Source organism: Bos taurus, chromosome 1 (genome assembly GCF_002263795.3).
Source record: "Bos taurus isolate L1 Dominette 01449 registration number 42190680 breed Hereford chromosome 1, ARS-UCD2.0, whole genome shotgun sequence".
Classification (NCBI taxonomy): Eukaryota; Metazoa; Chordata; class Mammalia; order Artiodactyla; family Bovidae; genus Bos; species Bos taurus.
Genome location: NC_037328.1, coordinates 1,985,253 through 2,012,618, shown reverse-complemented (window position 1 = coordinate 2,012,618; position 27,366 = coordinate 1,985,253). Strand labels below are relative to the sequence as shown.

Here is a 27,366-nt window from a genome sequence, read left to right as displayed (position 1 = left end):
TTTCTCTCCTATGTATCGGAGGCCTTCAAACACAAAGACACAACAAATTGAAAAAGAAGAGGGAGAGAAGAGAAAAGATCATAAGGAGGAAGGGTCTGCTTCACTCGGTAAAAGCAATGACAATTCTCAGTTGTATTTCAAAATTTAGTGTAACCAGTATGTTAATTGTTTAAACTTACTAGTAACTCTTTTTTATATACAGTAATATAAATAAACAGTAATATAAATGCTTTTTAGACAGAAGACTGTTTAATCCATAACACTGTGGAATCTGTACATGTTATGAAAAACAGAAAATTACTATTGCAATAATTAAATAACATAAAAAAAAAAAAATAAACGCTTTACTGGTCTGAGTAGATTGCCTTGTATCCTCCCAAACTGTGAAGCTGAAATCTGGGTATTATAGAAATCGTCAATTATTACAGGAAAGTGTAATGATTCTTCAAAGCACAGAGAACACTATCCCTCAATGGGAACTACCCAGAAATTTTATGATAACAACTTATGATCAGAATAAATCGAGAAGTCTCAATTCAAATTAGTACAGATATACAATATGAGGACAAGATACTAACTTTTTAGACTTGTTAGCTCTTTGAAAAAGAAAAGACTAAGTTTTGGTATAATACTTGGCTGAAAGTAAAAGGAATTCTGAAGGCCTAGTTTGATTATGAACAAGAAGGCCCCAGACAGGTAAAACCTGAAAGACCACTGGAGGCAACACACAGATGTCTCACACATCTTTTAGGTGGAGTCCAGGATAAAAGTCCCCCTGCAGCACCTACAATGCTCTCAGCTGTCTCCATTCCCGGGGGATGACGCTTCAGTCCTCTGTGACCCAACAGATTCTGCCATTTTCTCCAAGCCGTACAGCTCCACTGGCCACCAGCTGGAGGGCTGAGGGAAATATTTTATGTTCTGCTAATTTTACTCTCTCAGATAGAGTTTCAACAGTGTCACCCCTCTTCACTGGAACGGCTTCCTGTAAGATAATTTGACCGGCATCTACATCTTCCTGGAAAAGAAAGCAGAAGTTTTGAACGTTACCTCTGGCAAGTGCAACTGACATTCAAATACTAATCACGAGCCATACTCACAGCTACAAAGTGCACGGTGCACCCGGTGACTGTGACCCCAGCATCCAGGACTTGTTCATGGGCATTTGAACCCTTAAACGAAGGGAGCAAGGATGGGTGGATATTGAGCATTTTCCCTGGAAATTAATTAAAATGTGGTCAGAATCTGGAATATACACTTTCCTGTCTAGAATCAGGAGTCAACATGAGCAAGCTTTCTCTAGGTTGGGTGTTTTCATTGTCAAAGACAGAAATGAGGAAAAGTGAAATACCCATTTTCATCCAAGGAGGCCCTGGGAGCAGCAGGTTTCTGCCTTGCACATATGAAGACACAATGAGGGACTCTGAACAGGTGCCGGCAGTAACTCAAAGCTGGATGGGAAGGGGTCTACTCTGGCTTATAGGGCTCTTGACATTAACAGCGGATCCTGTGAAATCTGACAATAGTACCTTCTTTGCCATTTTCTGGCAGTGGTTCACACTTCTAAACAAGGAAAAAAGTCTCCTCCCAGTATTTATCCAGAAGATGAAATTATATTTGTATTAATGTGAAAGCAATCTAAGCTATCTTAGAAAACATAATTATAGCACACCAAAGAAAACTGATGAAGAAGGATAAGAAGTCATCACTGGGTCATTCTCTGGGCTAAAGGCAAAGGAAATTCAATTATTATGTATGTCAAAATAAAATGTCATAGTAGATCTCTCATGCCTGGAATGGTTTGGTAAATTAACCACCCTAGAGTCATTTTCAGTTGATTTCTCAATGTGGTATCAAACAGTTTTTTACTTACCATTCCATTTTCTGACGAAGGGGCCAGACAAAATTCTCATGAATCCTGCAAGACAGACTATGTCTGTGGAGAACTCTTCAAGGACTTCGTCAATTGCAGTGTCAAATGCTGCACGATTTTTATATAATTTATGATTAATTACCTAGAAGAGAAATGGGTAAGTACCATCTGTCTCCAACAAATTAACCAAAAATAATTTAAAATCCAACCTATAAATAGACTACATTGACCATCTGAAGACACATGTGATATCAAGAATGAAGGAATGAACCAGAATGGAAAGGCAAGCCTAGTAGCTACCCCAAATCCAGATGTCTTAAGAACATTTAGGGGCAGATTATGAGCTTGAATAATCTGTAAAGATACTTTTCAAAGTAACTTACTCTCGTGGGAATCCCGGCTTTTTCTGCTTTATCTAACCCAGCCACTGCAGCTTTGTTGGAGATCACAATGACAATGTGTGCCAAGCTACTTGGCTCCCTAGTGCTGTCTATGAGAGCTTGGAGGTTTGATCCTGAAAAAAGGCAAAAAAACACAGGTGAAGGCATACTTCTTTAAAAGGTTTACATACTTCAAATAGGGAATGGTCAAGGTTTTTGAATAAAAATGCCTTGGTAAAGATTGGCAAAATATGTGAAGCTTTTACATTTCCTTCCTCTTGGAATAATGGATTAGTATCTCATGAAAACATAAGCACAAAATATGATTGAGCATAGCAGTAGAAACAGTTCAACACATGTTAAAACTGAAGGATGAGGAACAAGCTGCTTAATTAAACAAGAAAAAAACCCGAACACTTTCAAGAAGAATAAACCACTATGACTGACCTCTTACAATCATTTTGCTTTACCATCAACTCGGGTCTAAAGTATACTGAAACCTTAAAATAGACTTGTAAAGCATTTATATTTCTGATAATGTAATTTAAAGAAAGAATCTGATATGTACTTATGAACCTACTGTATTTACAAGAATGTTCATAGCAAAGTCACTTAAAACAGTGGTGGGAACTGCTGGGTGGTCCAGCGGTCAGGACTCTGTCCACTTACTGCCAAAGGCCTGGGTTCAACCCCATAAGCCAAAAAATCGTGCTGTATCCATCCATATGAGAGAAAACAATGCTCTTATTACTTTACCCCTCTGCCCACAAGAGGCAAATGAAAATTTTGTACTAAATTACTGTTGACAATTAAAAAAAGCCTCAACTGTCTTAAGACTTTTCAACTATAAAGCTACAATTGAAAAGTTACAATTTGCATTTTATCTAGAAAAGCTTCTCTCTCTTCAACCATCTTCCCAACACCCTCTAATTTTCCTTTAGAAGCTGTCTAAAATGCCTGAGAAAAGTGGAAGGACTGAGGATGCAGAATAGCTAACATTCCTTAACAATCCTCAGCCCTATTCTACTAACAGTGTTCTCACAGTTGGAGGTTTTTTTAGGGGGAAGAACGGGAGAAAACGAAGAGCATATCTACAGCTCTGTAGTAAAGAGGGAGCCATGTCTCACCTGTCCCAGAAATTAAGACAGCTACTCTTGCCTTTTTTGGTTGAACAGAGAAATGATTTCTCAGGGTTCCATTCTCCAATACTGATCCATTTATTTGCATGGTTTCAATCAGATGCTCGACTTTCACACGAGGAGAACCTTTGGTGCAAATGTACTCAATAAGTAAATCAAGAACAACTTTGAATTAACAGTAATATGGAAAGAGAAGTGTTTTAAAAACACTTTAGAACGCTGTTATTTTATTCTCAAAATATGCACGATTAAAACAAATAGTAAGTTTGTTTTACTTATCATTACTCACTCATAGAAACTTTCTGAAGGCGGACACTGCCAACTTCAACTAAAAGCTACAGCACTGTAGATAAAGTGGATATGTTAGTGCCTGCCAGTGTTCTCTCCCTTCTCCTGTAAATCTTCCATCCACACTAGTGCTATGACCTCTCAGCTTCAAGGGTAGGCATGTGAACAAGCAAGACCATTCAAAGGTTTGATATAGGATGTTGAGAAAGAGAGGGCCTCTCTTAGTGCAATGTGAGTTGAAGGATGTGGGCTCAAGACATCTTATGGGTATTTGGAGAGCCTGCCTGAAAATGAAACCTACACAGTAAAGGAATGAAAGGCAAAATTAGCAAGTCTTGACATCTCTGTTAGAGAATCTGAATGGGTTTTCTGCCATTCTGCCAATTTCTAGTGCTTCTAACAGAGTTTCGGGTAATACAGGCTCATCAGGGTGCTTGCTCACTGCTCCTCGAATTGAGTTGTGCCACAAAGCAGAGCCTGACCCAAGTCCTCACGTGAGAGATTGCTCTGGGAAGTGACAGGGGATGGTGATGGGGAAGACTCATACTGAGTGTGCTATTCAGCTGGTCACCGCAGTGGGCAACTTGGGCTTGATCCTAGGGACCCTCAAAGGAGGCATGTAGACAGACTGTGCCTAGAACCGCTCCCTCCTTCTGTTTCTCAAGTGGGTGCTGACTCATTATCTCTCACCCCACTGATCAAGGGTTGCTTCCTGCAGGGTGTGGTTGTGCGTGTGACTGCTACACACAGGGGTTAGACCCTGAGGCAGAAATGAAGAGACGCGTGGTATTACTGGCTGGGATGTTTCCACGTGACAGCTGTGTAAAGATAGTTGCCATAGCAATGGGTAGGCAGAGCTCCTAAGGCAGGGCACAGTTATATTGAAGGTTATAGATCTAAGAGCCACTGAAGGAAGAGGTTACCCTTGGGACATGCAACCACTCTGCCGATCACGCAGGCTTCTTCCTGGTGCTGCTCAATATCCTGCAGAGTCTGCTTCACCAGGTCCTCTGATACCACGAGGGCAGCCCCAATCCCACAGTTAAATGTTCTGGCCATCTCCTCTTCAGAGAGGTGGCCTTCCTGCTGTAACCATGAGAAGATCCTGGGGACCCTCCAGGTCTGGGCATCTAAAAACAGGCAAGAATTGTTCCTTAATCTACTGTTGACCCAAAGTATAAAAGCATGCACATTTACAAAATTATGGAAATTAAAACCAGGACAGCTATTTTATATAAGGAGAAACTACTAACTGGCCTTTCAGAAGCTTTCTGGGGATCCATCTGTACTAAGGCATTAAGAACACTTTTGTGTCACACTTGGCCAATATTCACAATTGAGCAAATTTTTGCTCAATTAGTTTTGTGCTGCATTAACTAACTAGATCCTTAGAAATTCCCTGATGAAAGAGATGCTCTAATGGGGCTGAATTCCAGTAAAGGCTGGCATACTATCCTCTGAGAATGTCTAGTTGGATCTTAGCGATGACCAAAACACACCCTAAGTTTGATGCAAAACTAGTGGCTTATATACAGACTTAGAGGAAATACAGCTACTACTGTAGAAAACTTATGCTATATAGAAAGTTTAAGAGCAATACTCTGCCCCTCTGCATTTATTTTAAAATTTAGGGAACCCCCTGTCAGTCCAGTGATTAGGACGTGCCAGGTTCAATTCCTGTTAAAGGAACTAAGATCATGCAAATTGTGCAGTGGGGCCAAAAAATATAACAAAAACAACAAACAAGCTAGACTTAGGTCTGTTTAAAAACTTTTTTTTTTTTTTGGCCCCACTGCATGGCTTGCAGGATCTGAGTTCCTGGACCAGGGACTGAAATGAGGCCACCACAGTGAAGTGCTGACTCATAACCACTGGATCACCAGGGAATTCCCAACCAATAAGTTTCTTGAAACAGCAATCTTCACTTATTGTCTCTGTATCTCTGCTATCATCCCTTGTGCCAATAATCTGGGGGGTGGAATCTACCCTCTCAAGTTGCTTTTTGACATTGCTAACCAGTGTCATGTTGAAAACCTTGCTTGGAATTGATACGTTCACATGGTTTACTCCCTGATTCAGACTGTTTTAACTTCCCACAGAAATACTGCAATGAACATGTCAAAGACTTAAAACACTGCATTCTCATTCTCTATTCAAATCTACTCTTCTCCTTTCTATGCATGTTCCCACCTATGCACCCACTAAACCAGAAACCTGGGACTTCTTTTTTCATGCTAAGTACACAATGATTCTTCTGTCTCTCTTCACAATGCCTTGGTTTGGGTCCTCTTTATCCCGCACATGGACTATTTAATAACTACCACTTCCCTTTCCCTCCCAGCAAGTTCCTGATTCTATCTTGACAGAGCTTAAGCTTACCAACCCTCTGGAGAATCTGCTTAGAAAATTTCATCTGATATAAGTCAATTACAGGGCTGTATGTCTTATATGTGGGAGAAGGCAATGGCACCCCACTCCAGTACTCTTGCCTGGAAAATCCCATGGGCGAAGGAGCCTGGTAGGCTGCAGTCCATGGGGTCGTGAAGAGTCAGACACGACTGAGTGACTTCCCTTTCACTTTTCACTTTCATGCATTGGAGAAGGAAATGGCAACCCACTCCAGTGTTCTTGCCTGGAGAGTCCCAGGGAGGGGGGAGCCTGGTGGGCTGCCGTCTATGGGGTCACACAGAGTCGGACATGACTGAAGTGACTTAGTAGTAGTATGCCTTATATGTAGGACTTCCCTTATGGCTCAGACGGTAAAGCATCTGCCTAAAATGCAGGAAACCTGGGTTTGATCCCTGGGTGGGGAAGATCCCCTGGAGAAGGAAATGGCAACCCACCCTTGCCTGGAAAATCCCATGGACGGAGGAGCGTGGTAGGTTACAGTCCATGCAGTCGCAGAGTCAGACATGACTGAGCAACTTCACTTGGTCTATGCCTTATAAACATGGCCAATGAAGTGAAAAGATATGGTAAAGGGTCAGTCCTATTTTTTCCACAAGAAGTCCAAATGATGAATAATTTCTGGGTATAATCCTATATGTATTTAAACTACCCAAAGAGTTTCCTTCCATAATGTATTTTTTCTTCTAATAGTTTTCTGAGCAAAATTTCCTTTTAGTGATCTTACCTAAATTCACCCCCAATTTCTGAGGGAGGACTCTGGGGATGTTTTCCAGTAATCCTCCACCAGTAATATGTGCAACGGCCTTAACACGTCCTGAACGCAGGACAGGTAACAGTGAGCGGCTGTAGATTTTGGTTGGGGTTAGAAGTAAGTCACCTGTATATTGGGAAGATAAGATAAAAACTTAAGTCTATGAAATGAAACCAAAGCATACATAAAAAATAATTCTGAAACAGAGGAGGACTGTGACCCTGCCAGATACACCTGTTCTATAATGTCTAAGCAGCCAAACCACAGCCTAAGTATTAAGAGTACTTAGTATTAAGAGTACTTTAGTACTTAATACTCTTAGTATTAAGAGTACTTTAAGTAATGAAATCAGCCTAACCCTAGTGACTGGCTGCTCAGACATTTCCAAGTAGGAGAGTTTAAACGTGAGCGTGTGTACCTAAGGTCTGGTCACCACAGCCACCAGGTGCTGGAGAAGAGTACTCGAGAGAAGATTTTGCTACAATTTTCCTCACAAGGCTGAATCCGTTGCTGTGAAGACCAGATGAAGCGATTCCAATAACAGCGTCTCCTTCCGTGATTCTTTCCAGTTGAGGAAGTTTCTGATCCCGCTCCATGGCGCCAACGGCAAAACCAGCTAGATCATACTCTCCAGGAGGGTACATGTCAGGCATCTCTGCCGTTTCACCTCCTGGCAGGAAGAGAAAACAAGAACAAAGAAATCACTGAATGTTTATACACCTGTCTAGGAAGTAGTGACTGACACCAGCTACTCTTCAAAAGGACAATTAAATGGAAGCTGTATTCTGCAAACATTCAGTAAAATGTTCTCTAAGGGCCATCTAACAGAACTCTCAACCAAGCATGATTTCAGGGGAAATAGCACTAATTTCCACAAAGGGTGAATATAGCCTCCAAACATCGTTATTTTTACAGAATGAATGCTCAGTCGGACGTAACGCCATTTCTCTAGCAGTTTAGTTTCAGAAATGCTTTCACCTACATTTGATCTTTACAATCACCTCATGTTCCAATAATGGTACAGGCTTAGAAGAGTGATTTAATCAGGTCTGCCTAACTCTAAATGCCCTGGCCTAATAAATACATCAAGTTCACATTACCACCATATCCCATAAAGACAGGGTCTAGGCAGGCAGATTTAAATCAGGAATGGTTCTAAAAGATGGTTGAAAGGCAATTTTGGCTTTTGGGATAGGCCTGTCCACAGAAATGGGGATGTAAAAAAGGTAGTTTTGTTCTCTGGTCAACCTACAAATTTATCTTGTTAAAACCCTCACGTATGTACTCCTGCAATAGTTCTATAAACCTTGGGTACATTTTATCCTTAGTGTCATTTCTGTGGGAAATGAAGGCTTAAATTAAAGAGTCAGAATGCCAGGAACTGACTTGCCTCTGCTGCAGGGCCGTAAGGAGGAAACAAGTCCCTGCCCTGTCTGTCCGGGAGGCCACTGAGAGACATGGGAGTCAAACAGGGGCCAAGGGTCAGGGGGGAAGACAAGCCCTGGCTGATGGTGTTGAAGTGTGAGTCTGACCCTCGAGGGGAGGGTTTGGGGGCACCGAGGTTTAAATTTTCCTTAGCTGGTGCTGTCTGTATTTTGTTTGCCTCATCGTGTGGCACACAGTTTGTCTTGCTGGCTATACTAGTCACCAATCAGGCTTATACGCAGGGCTGAAACGCGGTGAGGGTGCGTGATTAAAATGGAAGTGCATACCGAGGAGAGCACATCCAGCCTTTTTACAAGCTTTGGCGATCCCAGTGATAACAGCTTCAGTAGTACGGAGGTCAAGTTTTCCACAGGAAAAGTAATCGAGGAAAAAGAGGGGCTCTGCTCCTTGTGCCAGAATGTCATTTACACACATCGCAACCAAATCCTGACCAATGGTGTCATGTTTACTGCACTGCTGGGCAATCTACCGAAGGGTATAAACATCCGCATTAGACAGTAAGTTCCAAACTGTATCTTGTCAATTATCAGAGAAGGCTAACAAATAATGACTTTTGGCTAGTGCTGTGAACACCTAAAGACAAAAGAACACTAAATTTTGATAAGCTACTTGGTCCAGAATTATTCTCTTTTGTCCCAGATATACTCTCAAAGACACTGCGTTATTAGAAACATGTAGCCATTGTAGCAAAACAATATTTGGTATGGTTCTCTTTAGTGCATATATGTCAAGAGGAGAAAGATATTTGATACACAGTAAATTCATATCTTTCACAAAAGGCCTTTACTCACATAAGTGTCTGATTACCTTCAGTTTCGTCCCAACACCATCTGTTCCACAAGCCAGAAGAGGATCAGTGAAACCAGCTGCTTTCAAATCAAAAAGACCAGCAAAACCTCCAAGATCAACATCACAGCCTGTTGGAGAGAAAATTTGTTTCTTGCTGCATTTCAACAGCAAAGGACTGATCAAGAAAGCAGATATTGAAGGGGCAGACACATCCTTTTGAGTTTAAGATTAGGGATATGAAATGCTTTCCCTACTATTAGAGGTAAGAAAGCAGAAGACTATGAGTTTGGCTTAAAGAGGACAAGACTTACAGCAACTTGGCATTAGTCTGGAACATTTTCTTCAGTTATCTACGAAGCCCCAAATCAATATACAATGTTTGTCATGGTTGATGAACTAGCAAAGGACAGGATCTGACTTACCTGGTCTGGAGGTGGCCTTCGCTAAAGGTTTAATTTTCTGGACCAGCATATTACCAGCTGCAATGTCTACCCCAGATTCCTTGTAAGTCAGGCCCCTAAAAAGTTCAAAAAATAAACTAAGACATCACCAGGGAAAATTTTAACCTTAAATTATTATTTAAAGCAGAAGATATTCATTAGGCATTTTTCAGATCCCCTAATGTACTTGGCCCCATCCAGAGATTTTAATTTGGCTGGTCTAGGGCAGGTCCTAGGAATTGAAATATGTTTGAACAACCTCCCCACTTGATAATCACTATTTGGAACTACTTCTCTAACTTGTCTATTTCTTCCAGAAGTATCTGTCAGAAGCAGGTAAATAAATCAACATTTGGCCACAACCTTTCTCTATTCAATTTTGGTATGGGAAGGAAAGAGTACCAAAACTGAGTCAAAAAAGTGAAAATTATGATGGTAAGAACTCTAGAAAGAAATCCCTTAATAATGAAACTGAGCTCTTACTGCAGTAATAGAGAACTGTATCAGTTTTCTTATAAAGACTGTAAGAAATGATTTTAAAAACTCAAAAACAACAACAACAACAAAAAAACCCCCACACCAAAACCCCACCGAAACCAGGTAATGATATTCAATGCATCATTTCCATCTTTGTAATAGTGCCAACAAGCTAGAGCATTCCATTTAGTGCTCATTTGCTCAGTCCTGTCTGACTCTTTGCAACACCATGGACTGTAGCCCACTAGGCTCCTCTGTCCATGGAATTCTCCAGGCAAAAACACTAGAGTGGGTTGCCACTTCCTTCTCCAGAGGATCTTCCTGACCCAGGGATTGAAAGTGTCTTCTATGTCTCCTGCACTGTAGGCAGATTTTCTACCCACTGAGCCATTGGGGAAGCCCAGTCATGTTAAATGGCACTGTGACTTTGGTGATCTAGCCTTACAAAAACAACACTGGCCTAGTGGGATTCAGGGATATCGAAAGAAATACCTCTAGTTTTATTAGAAACAAGATGCCAGGGAACAAACAGATTTGAGACTTTTGGCGGCTAACTACAAAAAAGTTGGCAGTCCAGGGTCACACTAGGATAGGAAATGAAGTTCTACTGATTAGAAATTTCAATAGGATCTAATTTCTTTTTTTTTAATGTGGATTATTTTTAAAGTCATTATTGAATTTGTTACAATACTGCTTCTGTTTTTTGTTTTTGTTTTTTGGCCACAAGGCATGTGGGGTCTTGGCTTCCTGATCAGGGATCAACCCTGTACACCCTCCTGCACTGGAAGGTGACTTCTCAACTGCTGGACCACCAAGGAAAGCCCAGAATCTACTCATTTTAAAAGTTAAAAAAACAAAATTTTAGCATGTTACTCGCATTTTGTCCTAAAACAAGTATTTCTCATACATGAACTCAATGAACATACTATGATAAGATCAAGACACCCACATCAGCAGTTAATAGTTTATTCATATTTTACAAAGGAATAGCTATATATGACAATAAGTGAAGTTATAAATACACTTCAGTAATATAAATGCAATGACCAAATGAAGTGGTAAAATTTATAGTATAATCAAAGCTGTAAAGATAACCAATATTTACATCTCAAATTCTTTTGACAAAATCAGGATAACTAAGATATATAACAGTAATACGTAAATATATGATAAATCAAGGAATAAAAATCCCTTCCCCTATTTTTCTTGAATAATTGACAGCTTATTGCATACACCTAAAATGTAGAATGTGAAAAAAACCTTTTAACAGCACATTTCAAATATGAGCTACCACGAAGTTTTTTCCATTTCATTTGAATATAACTAATACTTTTGATTCAAACTAAATGCAAATCAAAACTGGACCAGTTTCAGAGTTCAAAATACAGAATGCCTTTGTTCAGGTTCAGTGGAGTTTTCTACATCACCATCTCTGCCAGTTTTAAAGCTGTGCTATGATCACCTGGGTCACAAGTTTACCTGGGCTGCTGGAGGAAAGCTATGGCTCGAAAGCCGATGTCTTTCCTATAAACAGCTCCCTCAAACTTTATGGCGGCAAGTCCTTTCCTGGCTTCTTCAAGAGCTGAGATGAGATTTTCCCTGATGGCCGTGACAGTAAGGACCCTACCCCCGTTAGTCACCACCTTGCCATCTTTTAGGGCAGTGCCTGCTTGGAACACCTCCAGTCCTAAAGCCTGAGCCTCAGGAAACCCTGTAAGAGAAAGCATATTTGATACACCAATTACAGTAATAATATTATACACTGTGGCTTATTCGAGAGGGTTTTTTAAAAGTAAAATCTTTATTTCATTTAAATGAATCTTCACAAGAATCCTAACAGAAAGGAATTATGTGATATAACAGTAAATCGAACCTTCCTTCTAACAACAGCCTGTTCTGCTCTAGGGTGACAACTGTATTACACTAAAGCTTTTTATCATAGATCTCATGTAAAAATGATTATTTCAATAAAGGGAAAAAAAAAGGCAAGCTCTGAAAAGTTTGGTACTAGAAGTCAGTTATTTTCTCCTGAAAAGTAAAAAACTTAAACATCAATGAATAAATCCTGATCACTTTTTACTTTAGAGGTAAAGAATTTTTTTGCTTTACCACAGCCAACTAGATAAGGTTGCTTTTCCTTTTTAAATATTACTAAACTATATTTTCTAAATTATGCAGTGGGCAATTCATACAAAGATAACCTCTTAATTAAAAAAAATTTTTATATCCTCAGTTTGTCCTTTTCCTTTTCTCTTTAGCACTGTATTTGGTAATGTTAAATTTTTTCTGTATCAATTAAAAAAAAAGTTTTTTAAAAAAATTGAAGTACAGTGGTTTATAATATCTTCTCTTGGTGTTTCTATAAGATAGGGGCATTTAGTCATAGATACCCAAATATTTGGTGGTATCAGTTAAGTTCAGTCGCTCAGTCGTGTCCCGCTCTTTGCGACCCCATGAATCACAGCATGCCAAGCCTCCCTGTCCATCACCGACTCCTGGAGTTTACCCAAACCCATGTCCACCGAGTTGGTGATGTCATCCATCCATCTCATCCTCTGTTGTCCCCTTCTCCTCCTGCCCCCAATCCTTCCCAACATTAGGGTCTTTTCCAATGAGTCAACTCTTTGCACAACTCCAAAGTACTAGAGTTTCAGCTTTAGCATCAGTCCTTCCAATGAACACCCAGGACTGATCTCCTTTAGGATGGACTAGTTGGATCTTGCAGTCCAAGGGACTCTCAAGAGTCTTCTCCAACACCACAGTTCAAAAGCATCAATTCTTAGGGGCTCAGCTTTCTTCACCATCTCACTGTCACATCTATAAGCCTTGACTAGACGGACCTTTGTTGGAAAGTAATGTCTCTGCTTTTAAATATGCTATCTAGGTTGGTCACAACCTTCCCTTCCAAGGAGTAAGCGTCTTTTAATTTCATGGCTGCAATCACCATCTGCAGTGATTTTGGAGCCCAAAAAAATGAAGTCTGACACTGTTTCCACTATTTCTCCATCTATTTGCCATGAAGTGATGGGACCAGATGCCATGATCTTAGTTTTCTGAATGTGGAGCTTTAAGCCAACTTTGTCAGTCTCCTCTTTCAATTTCATCTAGAGGCTCTTTAGTTCCTCTTCACTTTCTGCCATAAGGGTGGTGGTGTCTGCATATGTGAGGTTATTGATAATTTCTCCCAGCAATCTTGATTCCAGCTTGTGCTTCTTCCAGCCCAGCGTTTCTCATGATGTACTCTGCATAGAAGTTAAATAAGCAGGGTGACAATATACAGCCTTGATATACTCCTTTTCCTATTTGGAACCAGTCTGTTGTTCAACGTCCAGTTCTAACTGTTGCTGCCTGACCTGGTGGTATCAGTAGCATCTAATATTGGGGCATCAGAAACTATTACTTGTCACTAAAACTTTAGGGAAATTTTACCAATACAATGACCTTGATTCTATTCCTTCCCTTTCTTTGTTTTAAAAGGCAATCAGTTCCTAACTGCCCAGTTACCATGTGTGGTATTTATAGGGCAATGGACTTCCTGTCTGGGTAAGACAGTAAATAGGGTGTCTGGAACTTATTTACCATTTTAAAACACTGAGTTAAAAAACAAACAAACAAACAAACAAACAAAACAAAACACTGAGTTATATATAAATTGGTTACAATCATTTAACTACTGATAGATGCCTCACCTCCTATAAAGAGAAACAAAAGAGAAGGCTATAGTTCTGAAACTACTTTAATTCTGCCATCAAAGTGACTATGGGTATACTGCAAACTGGGGGAGGGGTTAATCTGTGATCAGAGATCATATCCTGAAATCTGAAATTTATATTTCAAATTTACAACATCCTTGATACAGCATATTAAAAAGCAGAGACATTACTTTGTCAACAAAGGTCCGTCTAGTCAAGGCTATGGTTTTTCCAGTAGTCACATATGGATGTGAGAGTTGGACTATAAAGAAAGCTGAGCACCGAACAATTGATGTTTTTGAACTGTAGTGCTGGAAAAGACTCTTGAGAGTCCCCTGGACTGCAAGGAAATCCAATCAGTCCATCCTAAAGGAAATCAGTCCTGAATATTCATTGGAAGGACTGATGTTGAAGCTGAAACTCCAATACTTTGGCCACCTCATGCAAAGAGCTGACTCATTTGAAAAGACCCTAAGATTGAAGGCAGAAGGGGATGACAGAGGATGAGATGGTTGGATGGCATCACTGACTCAATGGACATGAGTTTGGGTAAACTCTGCAAGTTGGTGGTGGACAGGGAGGCCAGGCGTGCTGCGGTTCAAGGGGTTGCAAAGAGTTGGACAACACTGAGCGAATGAACTGACCTGAACCTATGTAGTTTAAACTTATGTTCCTCTGACTCATATATTCCTATTATCTTACTGGCTCTCAGAGGATGGACAAGAAAGGCAGGACTGGGTGATTCTCCGTAAACTTGGCTAGGCCCATGTAAGTCTTCATTGTGCAGAAAGGGAAATGGATAGCAGTTCCTAAATATAGCAATTTTAGGTATCTGGACACCCATATCCAAGCAATAAGCAACAGAGTTATGTTAAGAACCCCTGAAAAGATACTGATGGCCTCACACCCTTACAGGGAGCTTTCCATGGGACAAAGGCCTACTGCGGTACTGTTCACATTGTCTCCCAACCTTGCATTCCCTGATGTTCACCTGTTATCTCTACACCCTTGGTGTAGTCTCCTGGATAACCTTTACTTGCCATGACCACAGTTACGGCAGCACAGTTGTCCAGCCAAACAGGCAGAGAAGTGCAGAGCAAGCCATCTAAGATAGACTGAATCACTTCATAAAGATCACTTTTAAGAAGTGGGAGGATCACCTGGAAAACACACAATCAGTATGACAACTGAGAGAAATTTCAATTCTCCTGGGACATTTTATTCACTGAAATATCAGAATTTGCATTATATTTCTCAAAGGTAATAATTATTTCAAGGCTGAAAAATCCTAAGATTAAAATAGCACGCATCTTTTTTTACTCACTTGGCACTCTGGATCACCGAAACGGCAATTAAATTCCAGAACTTTGGGGCCGTTCTTGGTCAGCATTATACCAGCATAGAGGACACCTTCATTAAAAAAGAAAAAAAAAATCGTTAATGCAGACATTGTACTGTGACTCGGAGAAGGCAATGGCACCCCACTCCAGTACTCTTGCCTGGAAAATCCCATGGATGGAGGAGCCTGGTAGGCTGCAGTCCATGGGGTCGCTAAGAGTCAGACACGACTGGGCAACTTCACTTTCACTTTTCACTTTCATGCATGGGGGAAGGAAATGGCAACCCACTCCAGTGTTCTTGCCTGGAGAATCCCAGGGATGGCGGAGCCTGGTGGGCTGCCATCTATGGGGTCACACAAAGTTGGACACGACTGAAGCGACTTAGTGGCAGCGGCGGCGGCGGGTATTTTGACTATGAAATTTAGAATATAGACTCAAGGTTTTGGAATGACCATAACCAATGTTACAACAATGGTCAATAAAAAAGTCGTTTAAAAAAAGAGAAAATGCTGTAAACTTCCTCCATGAATCATGTCCACAATGACATCCATGTGCTTACCTGTGTATGGCATACCCTCCTCCTGCATGCCATCCACTGTCCTCTGAAGAATATTATTTTTAATTTTTAGCAACAAATCCTTAGAAACCTGGGGAATACAGAGAAATATTTAAATGTAATTGGTATTAAACTAAAAAAGTCCTCACCCACATTGAGGCTCCTTTGTATACTTCCAATATAGTCTGCATACCTCATAAGCCTGTAAGTTGAAAATCTAGAGTTTATAAAATTACAAAAATTAGAGCTAGAGTTAGTTCTTATATTAAAATCATTTTCACCAAATGGTAGTTTTAATACATAGAGTCTAAAGTAAACCATGTTTGTTTTTTAATCTTTTAGTTAAGAAAAATATCGAAAGGGCACCATGTTATCAGCACAATTTTAACTATCATCAGTGAAAGGAAATGAGAGTTTCTAAGTGCTATTTTTTTAAGTGCTATTTATAATATACTCAATGCAGATTTCGGAGAAGGCAATGGCACCCCACTCCCGTACTCTTGCCTAGAAAATCACATGGACGGAGGAGCCTGGTAGGCTGCAATCCATGGGGTCGCTAAGAGTCAGACACGACTGAGCGACTTCACTTTCACTTTTCACTTTCATGTATTGGAGAAGGAAATGGCAACCCACTCCAGTGTTCTTGCCTGGAGAATCCCAGGGACGGGGGAGCCTGGTGGGCTGCCGTCTATAGGGTCGCACAGAGTAGGACACGACTGAACCAACTTAGCAGCAGCAGCAATGCAGATTTTTCATAAAACTGTCCAGGAATTGTGTGGAAACATACTTTATCCATTATAGTAGAAAGAGAAGAAGAAATGATAGTCTGACTTGCTTCTTGATGTAACACACCCACTCTTACTAAGTACTTATTGTTGGGCCCTGGATATCCAAAAGATGCATAATTAATTCCAGATTATAACTGGCTCAAGGGGTAAAAACAGGGTGTAGAAAGGAGGGGCTGGAAGGATCTGTTTAATCCACAAAGTTAGTTTCACAAAGGCTTTTAGAAAAGTTTAGTCCCAAAGTGAGGCCATAAAAGATATTTTTCATTTATCAGGAAAATCAATTTGCTGATTCGTAATGTCATTTACAGGAAAAAAACAAAAACAAACTTGAAAAAGTAAAAATGTCAAAGAGTTCTTTGCAAAGACCAAATGATGGCTACCTGAGGGGCTGGACAATAGGCTCCCATTCCTCCCGTGTTGGGGCCCTCATCGCCCTCCAGCAATCGCTTATGGTCCTGTGCTGGGGGCATGGGGGCCACAGTCCGTCCATCAGTGAAGCACAGACACTGCAGAAAAAACAAACAGTCCACTTAACCTTCCATGCCAAAAAGTTAAAAAAAAAAAAATTTCATAAGCAGAACTATACATACCTTAACTCCAGTTAGATTTTTTTTTTTTAAGTAAAATGATTTAAAACATAAATAACTTTCCTAGATCAAGTATCAAAAGATTTTGTATATTCAATTCGGAAGGATCTATAATTTTTGAGCTAGGTTGGTCAAGGGGCAGGTCAAGCTACTCCCTAAAGTAAAATAGTTCAACCTTCCCCCTCTTTAGATAATGTGTGATATAAGTCCAGTTCCCCTACTGATACACTAGGGGTGATTAAAAGAAGATAAATTACTTTTTCATTTGTATCCAAAATACTAAACACATACAAATTCCTTTGTATTGCTCAGTTTATGCTCTTGGTTGAAGCAACCAGAACAAATCAAGCCTTTTTTGGGGATCATAGATCAGATAACACAGCGTATACTCTATACAAGTTCAAAAGATGGATATACATACAGACACCTCTTCTCCTTCAAGAAGTTCTTCAATGACAACTGTTTCTCCTGCTTCTCCGAAAGCTTTACCCTTATTGGAGATAAAATACAAAGAGAAACTATAAGCTTTCATTACTTATTTAATCAGCTGCTTCATTTTGCACCATTTGTATAATGAACCAATGCACTAGTTTATAATTTCTCTTTCCCTTTCTGAAAGCCGCATAGGAACATATGAATGTCTCCTATTTTTAAAGTGGCAGTGATGTAGAGTTAGCACTGGTACAGAAGAAATGAATACATCATTAGAACCCTCCTGGGTAGCCTCCTTTCCAGGTTCAGTAAGGCAACAGAAAAACAGATGTTTTCATCATCACTTCTTCACTCTTATTTCCGATTACAATTATATTTGGTTATAGTAATTTTACCGTAGTGTCTGTGAAAGCAGATTTCCAAAAGATGGAGAAACCCAAAACAACCAAGATGGATCATAAAAGCAAAACATTAGGGGCTTCCCTGGTGGTCCAGTGATTGGGAATCCACTTGCCAGTATGGGGGTCCCGAGTTCAATACCTGGTCTCGGAGAGTTCTGCATGATGCAGAGTAGCTAAGTCCCCCGTGCATAACTACTGAGCCTGTGTGCTGCAACTGCTGAAGCCCATGTGCCTGGAGTCTGCACTCCGCAGCAGGAGAGGCCACCACAGTGAGAGGCCGGGGCACCACAGTGAGGAGTGGCCACCTGTCAGCCTGCGGTCAAAGCCTGTGCATGGCAGTGAGACCCAGCACAGCCAAAAATACTTTTTTTTCATTAAAAAAAAGCAAAATATATTAAAATAAAAAGCAATATATATTAACATTGTTTCACTTTTCTTAGACTTGAGACTCCAAGAACAGATACTTGTTTTTACAGAGATGGATTATAATACATAGTATTATAAACAGTAACTACTACCCATTTTCCTCATCTTGAGGATAAGAATTTGTAAGTATTTGAAAAATTGGGAGTAGTTATCCAGTGTGACTAGAAAATTATGAAAGTTTTTCAAAAGGATCAACTTACCTGCATAATCTCTCTGACAGCTTCACAGGCCTCCTCTTTGCTCTTGGCAACAATTACCCCTTTCCCAGCTGCAAGACCACTGGCCTTCACAACCAAAGCAGGGAAGTCTGCACTGTGAAGACAGAGGAAGTTTCAGTATTCAGTAAATCCTTACGATTCAAAAGTTTAAAATACTTTCAGATTTTGTGATGATATGCTATAGCAACAACTAAAAAGCAGAAAAAAACTAAAAACAACTAAAAAAACAGCTAACACCATTTTGATGCACCTCTTATCAGGATTCTTTTCTTCTGTATTCCTCAGTAGTTGCCTGTGATCAGACGTTACATACGATTTTGCTTTTCTCACCTACCCTGAGAGCATACCAACAAATCTTTGGGAGAAGAAATAGCAGCAGTATAGCATGGGTAAGGAAAGATCTTTAAGATACAAAGTAGTGAATCATGGACCAGTATAAGCACGGATACATAACTGCTCCAAGTACACGTCAGAAACTGTTGTTGGTAGTTTTTTCTGTTGAGTAGACCTGGAGACCCAGGAGACTTACAGAAAGTAACTACATTGTTACGTCCAAGGAATCTGGCTACTAGAAAACGATAAACTTCAACGTAGAATAAAGAATAAATAAGAATAACTAAAACGAAAACTATGGATAGGAGGTTCGTGACATTGTACAGGAGGCAGGGATCAAGACCATCCCCAAGAAAAAGAAATGCAAAAAGGCAAAATGGTTGTCTGAGGAGGCCTGAAAAGAGAAGCGAAAGGCAAAAGAGAAAAGGAAAGATATACCCACTTGAATGCAGAGTTCCAAAGAACAGCAAGGAGACATAAGCCTTCCTCACTGATCAATGCAAAGAAATAGAGGAAAACAATAGAATGGGAAAGACTAGAGATCTCTTCAAGAAAATTAGAGATACTAAGGGAACATTTCATGTAAAGGTGGGCACAATAAAGGACAGAAATGGTATGGACCTAACAGAAGCAGAAGATATTAAGAAGAGGTGGCAAGAATACGCAAAAGAACTACACAAAAAAGATCTTCACGACCCAGATAATCACGATGGTGTCATCACTCACCTAGAGCCAGACATCCTGGAATGCAAAGTCAAGTGGGTCTTAGGAAGCATCATTATGAATAAAACTAGTAGAGGTGATGGAATTCCAGTTAAGCTATTCCAAATCTTGAAAGATGATGCTGTCAAAGTTCTGGACTCAATATGCCAGCAAATTTGGAAAACTCTGCAGTGGCCAAAGAACTCGAAAAGATCAGTTTCCATCCAAATCCCAAAGAAAGGCAATGCCAAAGAATGTGCAAACTACCACACAATTGCACTCATCTCACACGCTAGCAAAGTAATGCTCAAAATTCTCCAAGCCAGGCTTCAACAGTAGGTGAACTGTGAACTTCTAGATGTTCAAGCTGGATTTAGAAAAGGCAGAGGAACCAGAGATCAAATTGCCAACATTTGCTGGATCACTGAAAAAGCCAGAGAGTTCCAGAAAAACGTTTGCTTTATTGACTATGCCAAAGCCTTTGAGTGTGCAGATCACAACAAACTGTGGAAAATTCTGAAAGAGATGGGAATACCAGACCACCCGACCTGCCTCTTGAGAAACTTCTGTGCAGGTCAGGAAGCAACAATTATAAAGTGGATATGGAACAACAGACTGGTTCCAAATCGGGAAAAGAGTACAACAAGGCTGTATATTGTTGCCCTGCTTATTTAACTTATATGCAGAGTAAATCATGAGAAACACTGGGCTGGATGAAGCACAAGCTGGAATCAAGATTGCTGGAAGAAATATCAATAACCTCAGACAAGGAGATGATACCATCCTTATGGCAGAAAGCAAAGAAGAACTAAAAAGCCTCTTAATGAAAAGTGAAAGAGGAGAGTGAAAAAGTTGGCTTAAAACTCAGCATTCAGAAAAAGATCATGGCATTTGGTCCCATCACTTCATGGCAAATAGATGGGAAACACCAGAAACAGGGACAGACTTTATTTTCTTGGGCTCCAAAATCACTGCAGATAGTGACCACAGCCATGAAATTAAAAGACGCTGGCTCCTTGGAAGAAAAGTTATGATCAACCTAGACAGCATATTAAAAAGCAGAGATGTTACTTTGCCAACAAAGGTCTATCTAGTCAAGGCTATGGTTTTTCCAGTGGTCATGGATATGAGAGTTGGACTGCAAAGAAAGCTGAGCGCCAAAGAATTGATGCTTTTGAGCTGTAGTGTTGGAGAAGACTCTTGAGAGTCCCTTGGACTGCAAGGAAATCCAACTAGTCAATCCTAAAGGAAATCAGTCCTGAATGTTCACTGGAAGAACTGATGTTGAAGCTGAAACTCCAATACTTGGGGCACCTGATGCAAAGAACTGACTCATTTGAAAAGACTCTGATGCTGGGAAAATGAAGGCGGGAGGAGAAGGGGTTGACAGGGGATGAGATGGTTGGATGGCATCACCAACTCAACGAACATGAGTATGAGTAAACTCTAGGAGTTGGTGATGGACAGGGAGGCCTGCCGTGCTGCAGTTCACGGGGTTGCAAAGAGTTGGACATGACTGAGCAACTGAACTGAACACAAAAACATACCAAGTAGCTAGATGTGTCAACAAAAAAAAGGCAAAGGCATGTATCTTCGAACATTCACTTATTGCTCATTATTTTCCATAGAATAAAGAACAGGATGTTTAATTTCAAGATTTAGGATTGAACAGTGGTGGCAGAAGGCCAAGTGATGATTCTTCTCTCTAGCTATGAAAAAAAATCCATACCCTTTATGTTGTAAGATGCTGCTGCTAAGTCGCTTCAGTTGTGTCCAACTCTGTGTGACCCAATAGATGGCAGCCCACCAGGCTCCCCCGTCCCTGGGATTCTCCAGGCAAGAACACTGGTGTGGGTTGCCATTTCCTTCTCCAATGCAGGAAAGTGAAAAGTGAAAGTGAAGTCGCTCAGTCGTGTCCAACTCCTAGCGACTCCACGGATTGCAGCCTACCAGGCTCCTCCGTCCATGGGATTTTCCAGGCAAGAGTACTGGAGTGGGGTGCCATTGCCTTCTCCAACGTTGTAAGATGCCACTATGTCAATTTGGCTAACAGTGCATGACTACAGAACCAAATGTATCCTTTCCCCCTATAAACTATTCAGCAGAATTGTTAAAAAGCTTATCCTTCTGCAAGGCCACAAGAGTGAATCTCATTTTATTTTGATGTTGGAAAAAGGCAATCTATATTCTATGAGTTTTCCCCTAGAATTACCTTACTATAAACTTGTAACAGTGACTCATACATTCCAATATCATAATAAGATAACAAGATAACTGCCCTTCACAGGCTGTCTTCTATCTACCTCATAATGAAGTCACAGGCTTCTTTAGGTTTAGTGAAAGCTCTCCATCTTGCAGTTGAGATTCCATGTCGGTCCATAAACTCTTTGGCAAATCTCTTGCTGGACTCTAACTGAGCTGCTTGTGCTGTGGGGCCAAAGCACCGAACTCCCACAGAGTTCAGGTTCCCAACAATTCCTAGTGATGAAAATAAGCAGCCTTAGTCAGGTCTGTGCAGGGCCTTTTCATTCTGAAGCATTAGGATTAGACTAAATCTACACTGAGATAAGGCAGATGGCAGAGAATAGGAAACATGAACATTTTTCTTGCTTTCTACAGGATATAACAAAATGCTATTTACACATGAGTCAAGTACAACAAAAATTTATGTGATATTCAAATATATGGATAGAGCAGAATAAAAAGAAAATATTTCTCATGGCTGCAAATTTGATCTCTCATTCAAATTTAATCATATTATTATTTATATTATCCAGAGTAGTAATTCTTCGGAGGAAAAAAATCCTAGAATCCATAAATTTCAAGAGAGTGAAAACTTTTCCCAAGGTAATGTTGTATTAGGAAACCTCATCTGTAAAATGTATGAGATTAGATGATCTCCAAGCTCCTGTTGGCACAGTATAAATCGTAACAATAAATAGAAATGAACTTTACCAGCAGCTAGAGGTGCCTCTGGTCCAACAACTACGAATTCAATTTTCTCATCTTTGCAGAACTGCGCAAGGGCAGTATGATCACTGATTGAGATGTCTGTGAAAAGAGAAAAGAAACAAACCCATCTTGTTTATATAAACATACTTTGTTTAAGGTATAATAAGTAAGTGTCTTGCTGAAGTTTAAGTACTATACTCTGGTATGCCAATCAATTGATGATTTTCCTTTAGTGTTGCAGGAGAGTTTCACCATGAGAAATTCAGAGCAGAGTACATTAGGCTAACCAACAAAGCTGAATTCTCTGTTATCACTACAGTGACAGAGAACTGAGGAAGTTTCCCAAGAGCTGTACTCTCCTGACTGTAGCGTTCATATCACTAGTGTTGATTATAAACAAAACAGTGTATCAGAGAATATACTCAGAAACTGGCCTTTTAAATGTCTTTCATTCAAGATTTACTAAAAATTACTATGTGCTAGATAACTGTCCTAGTCACTGAGTTAAGACATACACACAAATAGGGTCCCTACACTTAGGATGCTTTTATTTCACTATGGGAATACTGGGTTATGACTATCCAAGCAAACTAATAAAGTTAGGCAAATCTGATGTGAAGTAAATTGGGAGGCTATTTCTAACTCAGCCAGGCAGGGGCTCTTTGTGCAAAGATGTTTAAGCTAAGAATAGAACGGTGATTTTATGACCTTCCTCACTTTCCCAACCTACCAATGAGGTAAATCTTCTTTCTCGACGAAGTTCTAAGTAGTACTGGGATCAACCACATACTGAGCATGAGCTGGTTTTATAGGCACTCTTCCACTTCACTGTATCTGGGCCACCATTCCTAATCTGCTTGAAGTCTCAAATTACTCTGCACAATTTTTCATTCCCCAAAATACATAGCCAAACACCTTGAATCTGTATTAGGTACTGCTTTGTGACTTTCTTATTAGACATGTTTTAAAGGTTTAAACTAATTTAAGGTAAGGAAGTGCTATAACCTGAACAACAGGATACCTTAAATTTATAACATATGGCAACTATTCAAATTACCACATACATTTTTGGGTTAAGCAAAGCATTCAAATCTGAACAGCAATTGACTATTACAAAGAACAGATGTGGTTGACAGTTTATCATTTACAATTGTTCACTTTTACTTAAAAAAAGTCATTACCAGTATTTGAAATCTTCTCAGAGCAGGCAGTGCCTGCATTTCCTGGGGTAACCAACACTTGTTTGACATGAGTAGACTGTGCAAGTTTCCAGGCCAGCGTGTGTTCTCGTCCTCCATTGCCAATGACAAGTACTCGGGCTGCCATTGCGCTATCTGCAAAGCAGGAATTCAGCAGGAAGATGAAAGCTGCAGAAAGAAAACCACAGTTGACCGTTTTAAACTGGGATTCATAATTTAAGAAATATGACTGTACTCTTAAGGATTAGCGTGGTACTTTAGAAATAAGGCAGACTGGCCTAGAGAGCTTGATTTAAAAAAAAACAAAAACTACCAACAATCACCCTTTCTAGAGCTTCACTTTTAGAAGATTTAATAACCATCAAACCTCAGTTAAAAATGAGTCTTAATGTTGTTCCAGTGGTTAAGAATCCATCTTCCAATGCAGGCGACATGGGTTTGATCCCTGGCCAGGGAACTAAGACACCACATGCCGTGTAGCTGGCGTGCACAATATACTACTGTGCTGCAGCTGAGTGCCACAGCTAGAGAGAAGCCTGTGCACCACAAAGAAGACCCAATGCAGCCAAATAAATAAATAAATTCTGATGGCCATATAGTCTCTGTTGCAATTACTGAACTTTGCCATTGTAGCACAAAGAGCAGCCTTGGACAAGAGACAAATGTGGCCTGGCTATGCTCAGCAAAAACTTATACAAAACAGGCATGGGCTGTAGTCATAGTTTGCCTATTTCTGCTCTAAGCAACAAGAAGCTGTAAGAGGTTTATAAAGAATTAAGTGTGGCTAGGTTTCAATAAAACTTTATTTATGGATATAGCAATTTGAATTTTGCATAACTGTCATAGAAATATCATATCCCCCCCCCCCCGCCACCATTTAACAACATAAAAATTATTCTTATTTAGTGAGCTGTACAAAAACAGGTAGTAGGAAGGATTGGTACCAAGAGCTATAGTCTGCTGATCCCCATTTAAGAAGCTGGTGCAGGGCTTCCCTGGTGGTGTAGCGGTGAAGACTCTACCTGCCAATGCAGGAGACACAGGTTGGATCCCTAGTATGGGAAGATCCCACATGCCTTGGAGCATTGGTTGTATGTGTGTCACAACTACTGAGCTAGCATCCTAGAGCCTGGGAGCACTTCTGGGCCCCCTCACCCTAGAGCCCCTGCTCCAAAACAAGGGAAGCCACCATGATGAAAGGCCCATGCACTACAACAAAGAGTAGACCCTGCTCTCTGCAACTAGAGAAAGCAAAAGCAAAAAAGATCCAGTGCAGCCAAAAATACAAATAAGTAAATAAATCTTTTTTTTAAGTGCAATATGCTGGCAAAGGGACTTCCCTGGTGGTCCAGTGGTTAAAAATCTGCCTTCCAATGCAGGGGATGTGCGTTCCATTCCTGGTTGGGGAACGGAAGATCCCACGTGCCAAAGGGCAGCTAAGCCCATGGGATGCAGCAGCCCCCTCCTCCCAAAGGAAATTGGTGGAGAAGGCAAAAATCAAATTTAAACACCTCTCACTTAGTTCTGGCATCTGATGCTGAGCAGGATGGGTAACTATCTCTCCGCTCAAGTTAGCATGTGACCTTGGTTAAGCTCTTACTGTCTGCAATTCAATTTCTATGCATCTTACAAGGTGGAATTAAGAATGTGCCTTATGAGGCATAGTAAGAATTGAAATGCCATTTATTTTTAAGTAATTATTACAAGTGCATACACTCAGTAGTAAAAGAATGCTAACATGCTACATTTGATTACTTTTGTCTAAACTGATGCTTCAGGGATAGAAATTCTAGAAAGCCAAAAGAGTGAATAATCTGTCATATTTGTCATATTCATTTACTAATTTTCAGAAGACATCTAATTAGAATGCAAACTGGTAACAGGAAAAACTGAAATCAGTTACTTATGAAATACTAGGAATACATATTTAAAGAAAAATCTAAATTGATAATATAAAAACACTTCTTGAGCACTTCTTGCCAGATGCTACTCTAAAAGCTTTTAATTTTAAAATTCTATGAGGCAGATAGGATTACTATCCACTTTTCTGATAAACATATCTGAGGTTCAGTTAGGTTAAGTAACTTGCTGCAGGTCACACAGATCAGAGGGTGAGATTCCAACAGAAGCAATTTTGCTTCAGATACAATTGAAAATATGAAGAAGAAAAAAATTTACTAAGTTATCTCAGAAAGGAAAATGGTTAATGGAAAACATAGAGTTGCCATGTGTATTGAAATATTTGAAATAAATATACCTTTAAATCTAGAGAAGACATTAGTGTGAATTACAGGGGCAGTGAGAGGATTATCGCCATAGATCTCTGAAATAGTTTTAGGACTCAAGACTGAGGGAATGTACATCCAGGAGAGGCTAGGAGCCCTTCAGTCAGAAGACCTGGGATTGGGTTAAGACTTACTAGCTGGGAAACCTGGAGGGACTTAACCTTCTTGGGCCTCAGTCGTCTGAATGGATAACATAACAGAGAAAAGCCATTTCAAAAGACTTGGTGAATAACACAACATAGAAACCAACTGCAAAATGGGATTAAGTAACTTGCTAGAGACAAAGAACGGAATTAACAAGAAAATATGCAATTCTGGTGCATGACATAAAAAAAAGCATAAAGGTACAAAAAGGGCCCTGACACCTAAAGCAGAGAAAATGACAGACCCGTTGTAAACCTCAGTTAAAACTGAAAAAGCACATGCCCAACCTTCACCCATGGTATGTGGAAACGAGATGACAATTCCTACAGCCAAACCGGTTCAGATAGTTTCATCTCATGCCTGAGAGTAAATCCGCCAAACCAAACCGTAAAGCAACTTTACTGAGAGGCATAGGAAACTCACCCGGCGATCCAGGGGGGACCTTGGGGATGGCGCGTAGACCTTCGCCGAGCGCTCTGGATCGGAACGCACGCCACGCGCGCCGGAAGTTGGGCGCGCGGAACCCGGCGCGCACACCCCTCCCATCCCGCCCTCGACTGGCTTCGCCTCCCCATTGGCTGGCGCGGCCGGTGGTCCCCACCCCGTGGTAATCAAGAACGATTCCCTCTCGCTCTCGGGCGCGGCCTGAACCTCCCCTCCCGAGCAAATCTCTTAAGCCTTACTCGTTTACAGTGTTTAATTTTGTGGTACCAGGTGCCACGTAAAATCTATTCTCCCCCTCCAGAACCTCCTGAGCTCTGAGGGTGGGGAGCGCCAAAATGCTAAACCCATGTTCAGCTGCTTGTGTGTTGCTTAGGAATCAGAACTGACCGGCTACTGTGCAAAAGTCTCGTGACGCGCCTGGCTCCTGACGAGATTACAATGCACCAGGGTTTGAGCTCAGCTGGCTCGTGACCTCTGACCCAATGCTAAAATGGGGGGGGGAAAAAAAGCTGATTATAGGATGCCATGGGAGAGAGATGGGGGGATGAAAACGTTATTCTTCGTACGGTGGGCAGGCGCTGATAATATGCTTTCCCGGAGGGATCTCCCCTGCCGAAACGCGGGAGACATGTTGGAGCACCCTGTTGCCCTTCCCGCTCCCTTTCCTCACGGAATTTAATCTCGGGTAGTTAGTGACTAAAATAAGCCTCTTAAACGCCCCCTCCCCCACGAACGCTGGTGAAGACTGACAACTGAAGCTGACACAGCCACCTCGAGAGAGACTTCTCCTGTAATGGCGCCTGCGTCAGTCACTAACATGGCGGACACAGTCGTGCGCGGCGCAAACGTCAGCAGCTCTACCCTAGACGCTCAGA

At 40.7% G+C, this 27,366-nt stretch overlaps 1 protein-coding gene across 3 annotated transcripts; it reads right to left on the bottom strand.

Moving 5' to 3' along the window:
* Positions 1-227: 227 nt before the first annotated feature.
* GART (phosphoribosylglycinamide formyltransferase, phosphoribosylglycinamide synthetase, phosphoribosylaminoimidazole synthetase) lies at positions 228-27,366 on the bottom strand. Of its 3 annotated transcripts, XM_059885843.1 has the most exons (23): positions 27,263-27,346; positions 26,879-26,976; positions 23,601-23,786; positions 22,423-22,518; positions 21,771-21,945; positions 18,415-18,526; positions 17,377-17,445; positions 16,749-16,874; positions 15,584-15,671; positions 15,009-15,094; positions 14,676-14,844; positions 11,472-11,703; positions 9,498-9,592; positions 9,094-9,203; positions 8,553-8,751; positions 7,259-7,510; positions 6,814-6,966; positions 4,604-4,810; positions 3,381-3,518; positions 2,257-2,387; positions 1,874-2,015; positions 1,101-1,216; positions 228-1,018 (listed from the first exon to the last, which is right to left on the bottom strand). In XM_059885843.1, exons 3-23 carry the CDS (start codon positions 23,743-23,745, stop codon positions 827-829), a joined length of 3,033 nt encoding a protein of 1,010 aa, XP_059741826.1. In that variant the 5' UTR covers positions 23,746-23,786; positions 26,879-26,976; positions 27,263-27,346; the 3' UTR covers positions 228-826.

Excerpts from the sequence above, each read along its gene's own strand:
- GART (XM_059885812.1), bottom strand. The coding sequence starts at position 23,745 with ATGGCAGCCCGAGTACTTGTCATTGGCAATGGAGGACGAGAACACACG. Across the intron at positions 17,446-18,414 it reads CTGTCAGAGAGATTATGCAG|GGTAAAGCTTTCGGAGAAGC; the intron begins GTAAGTTGATCC and ends ATCTCCAATAAG. Across the intron at positions 9,204-9,497 it reads GAAGGCCACCTCCAGACCAG|GCTGTGATGTTGATCTTGGA; the intron begins GTAAGTCAGATC and ends TCTCTCCAACAG.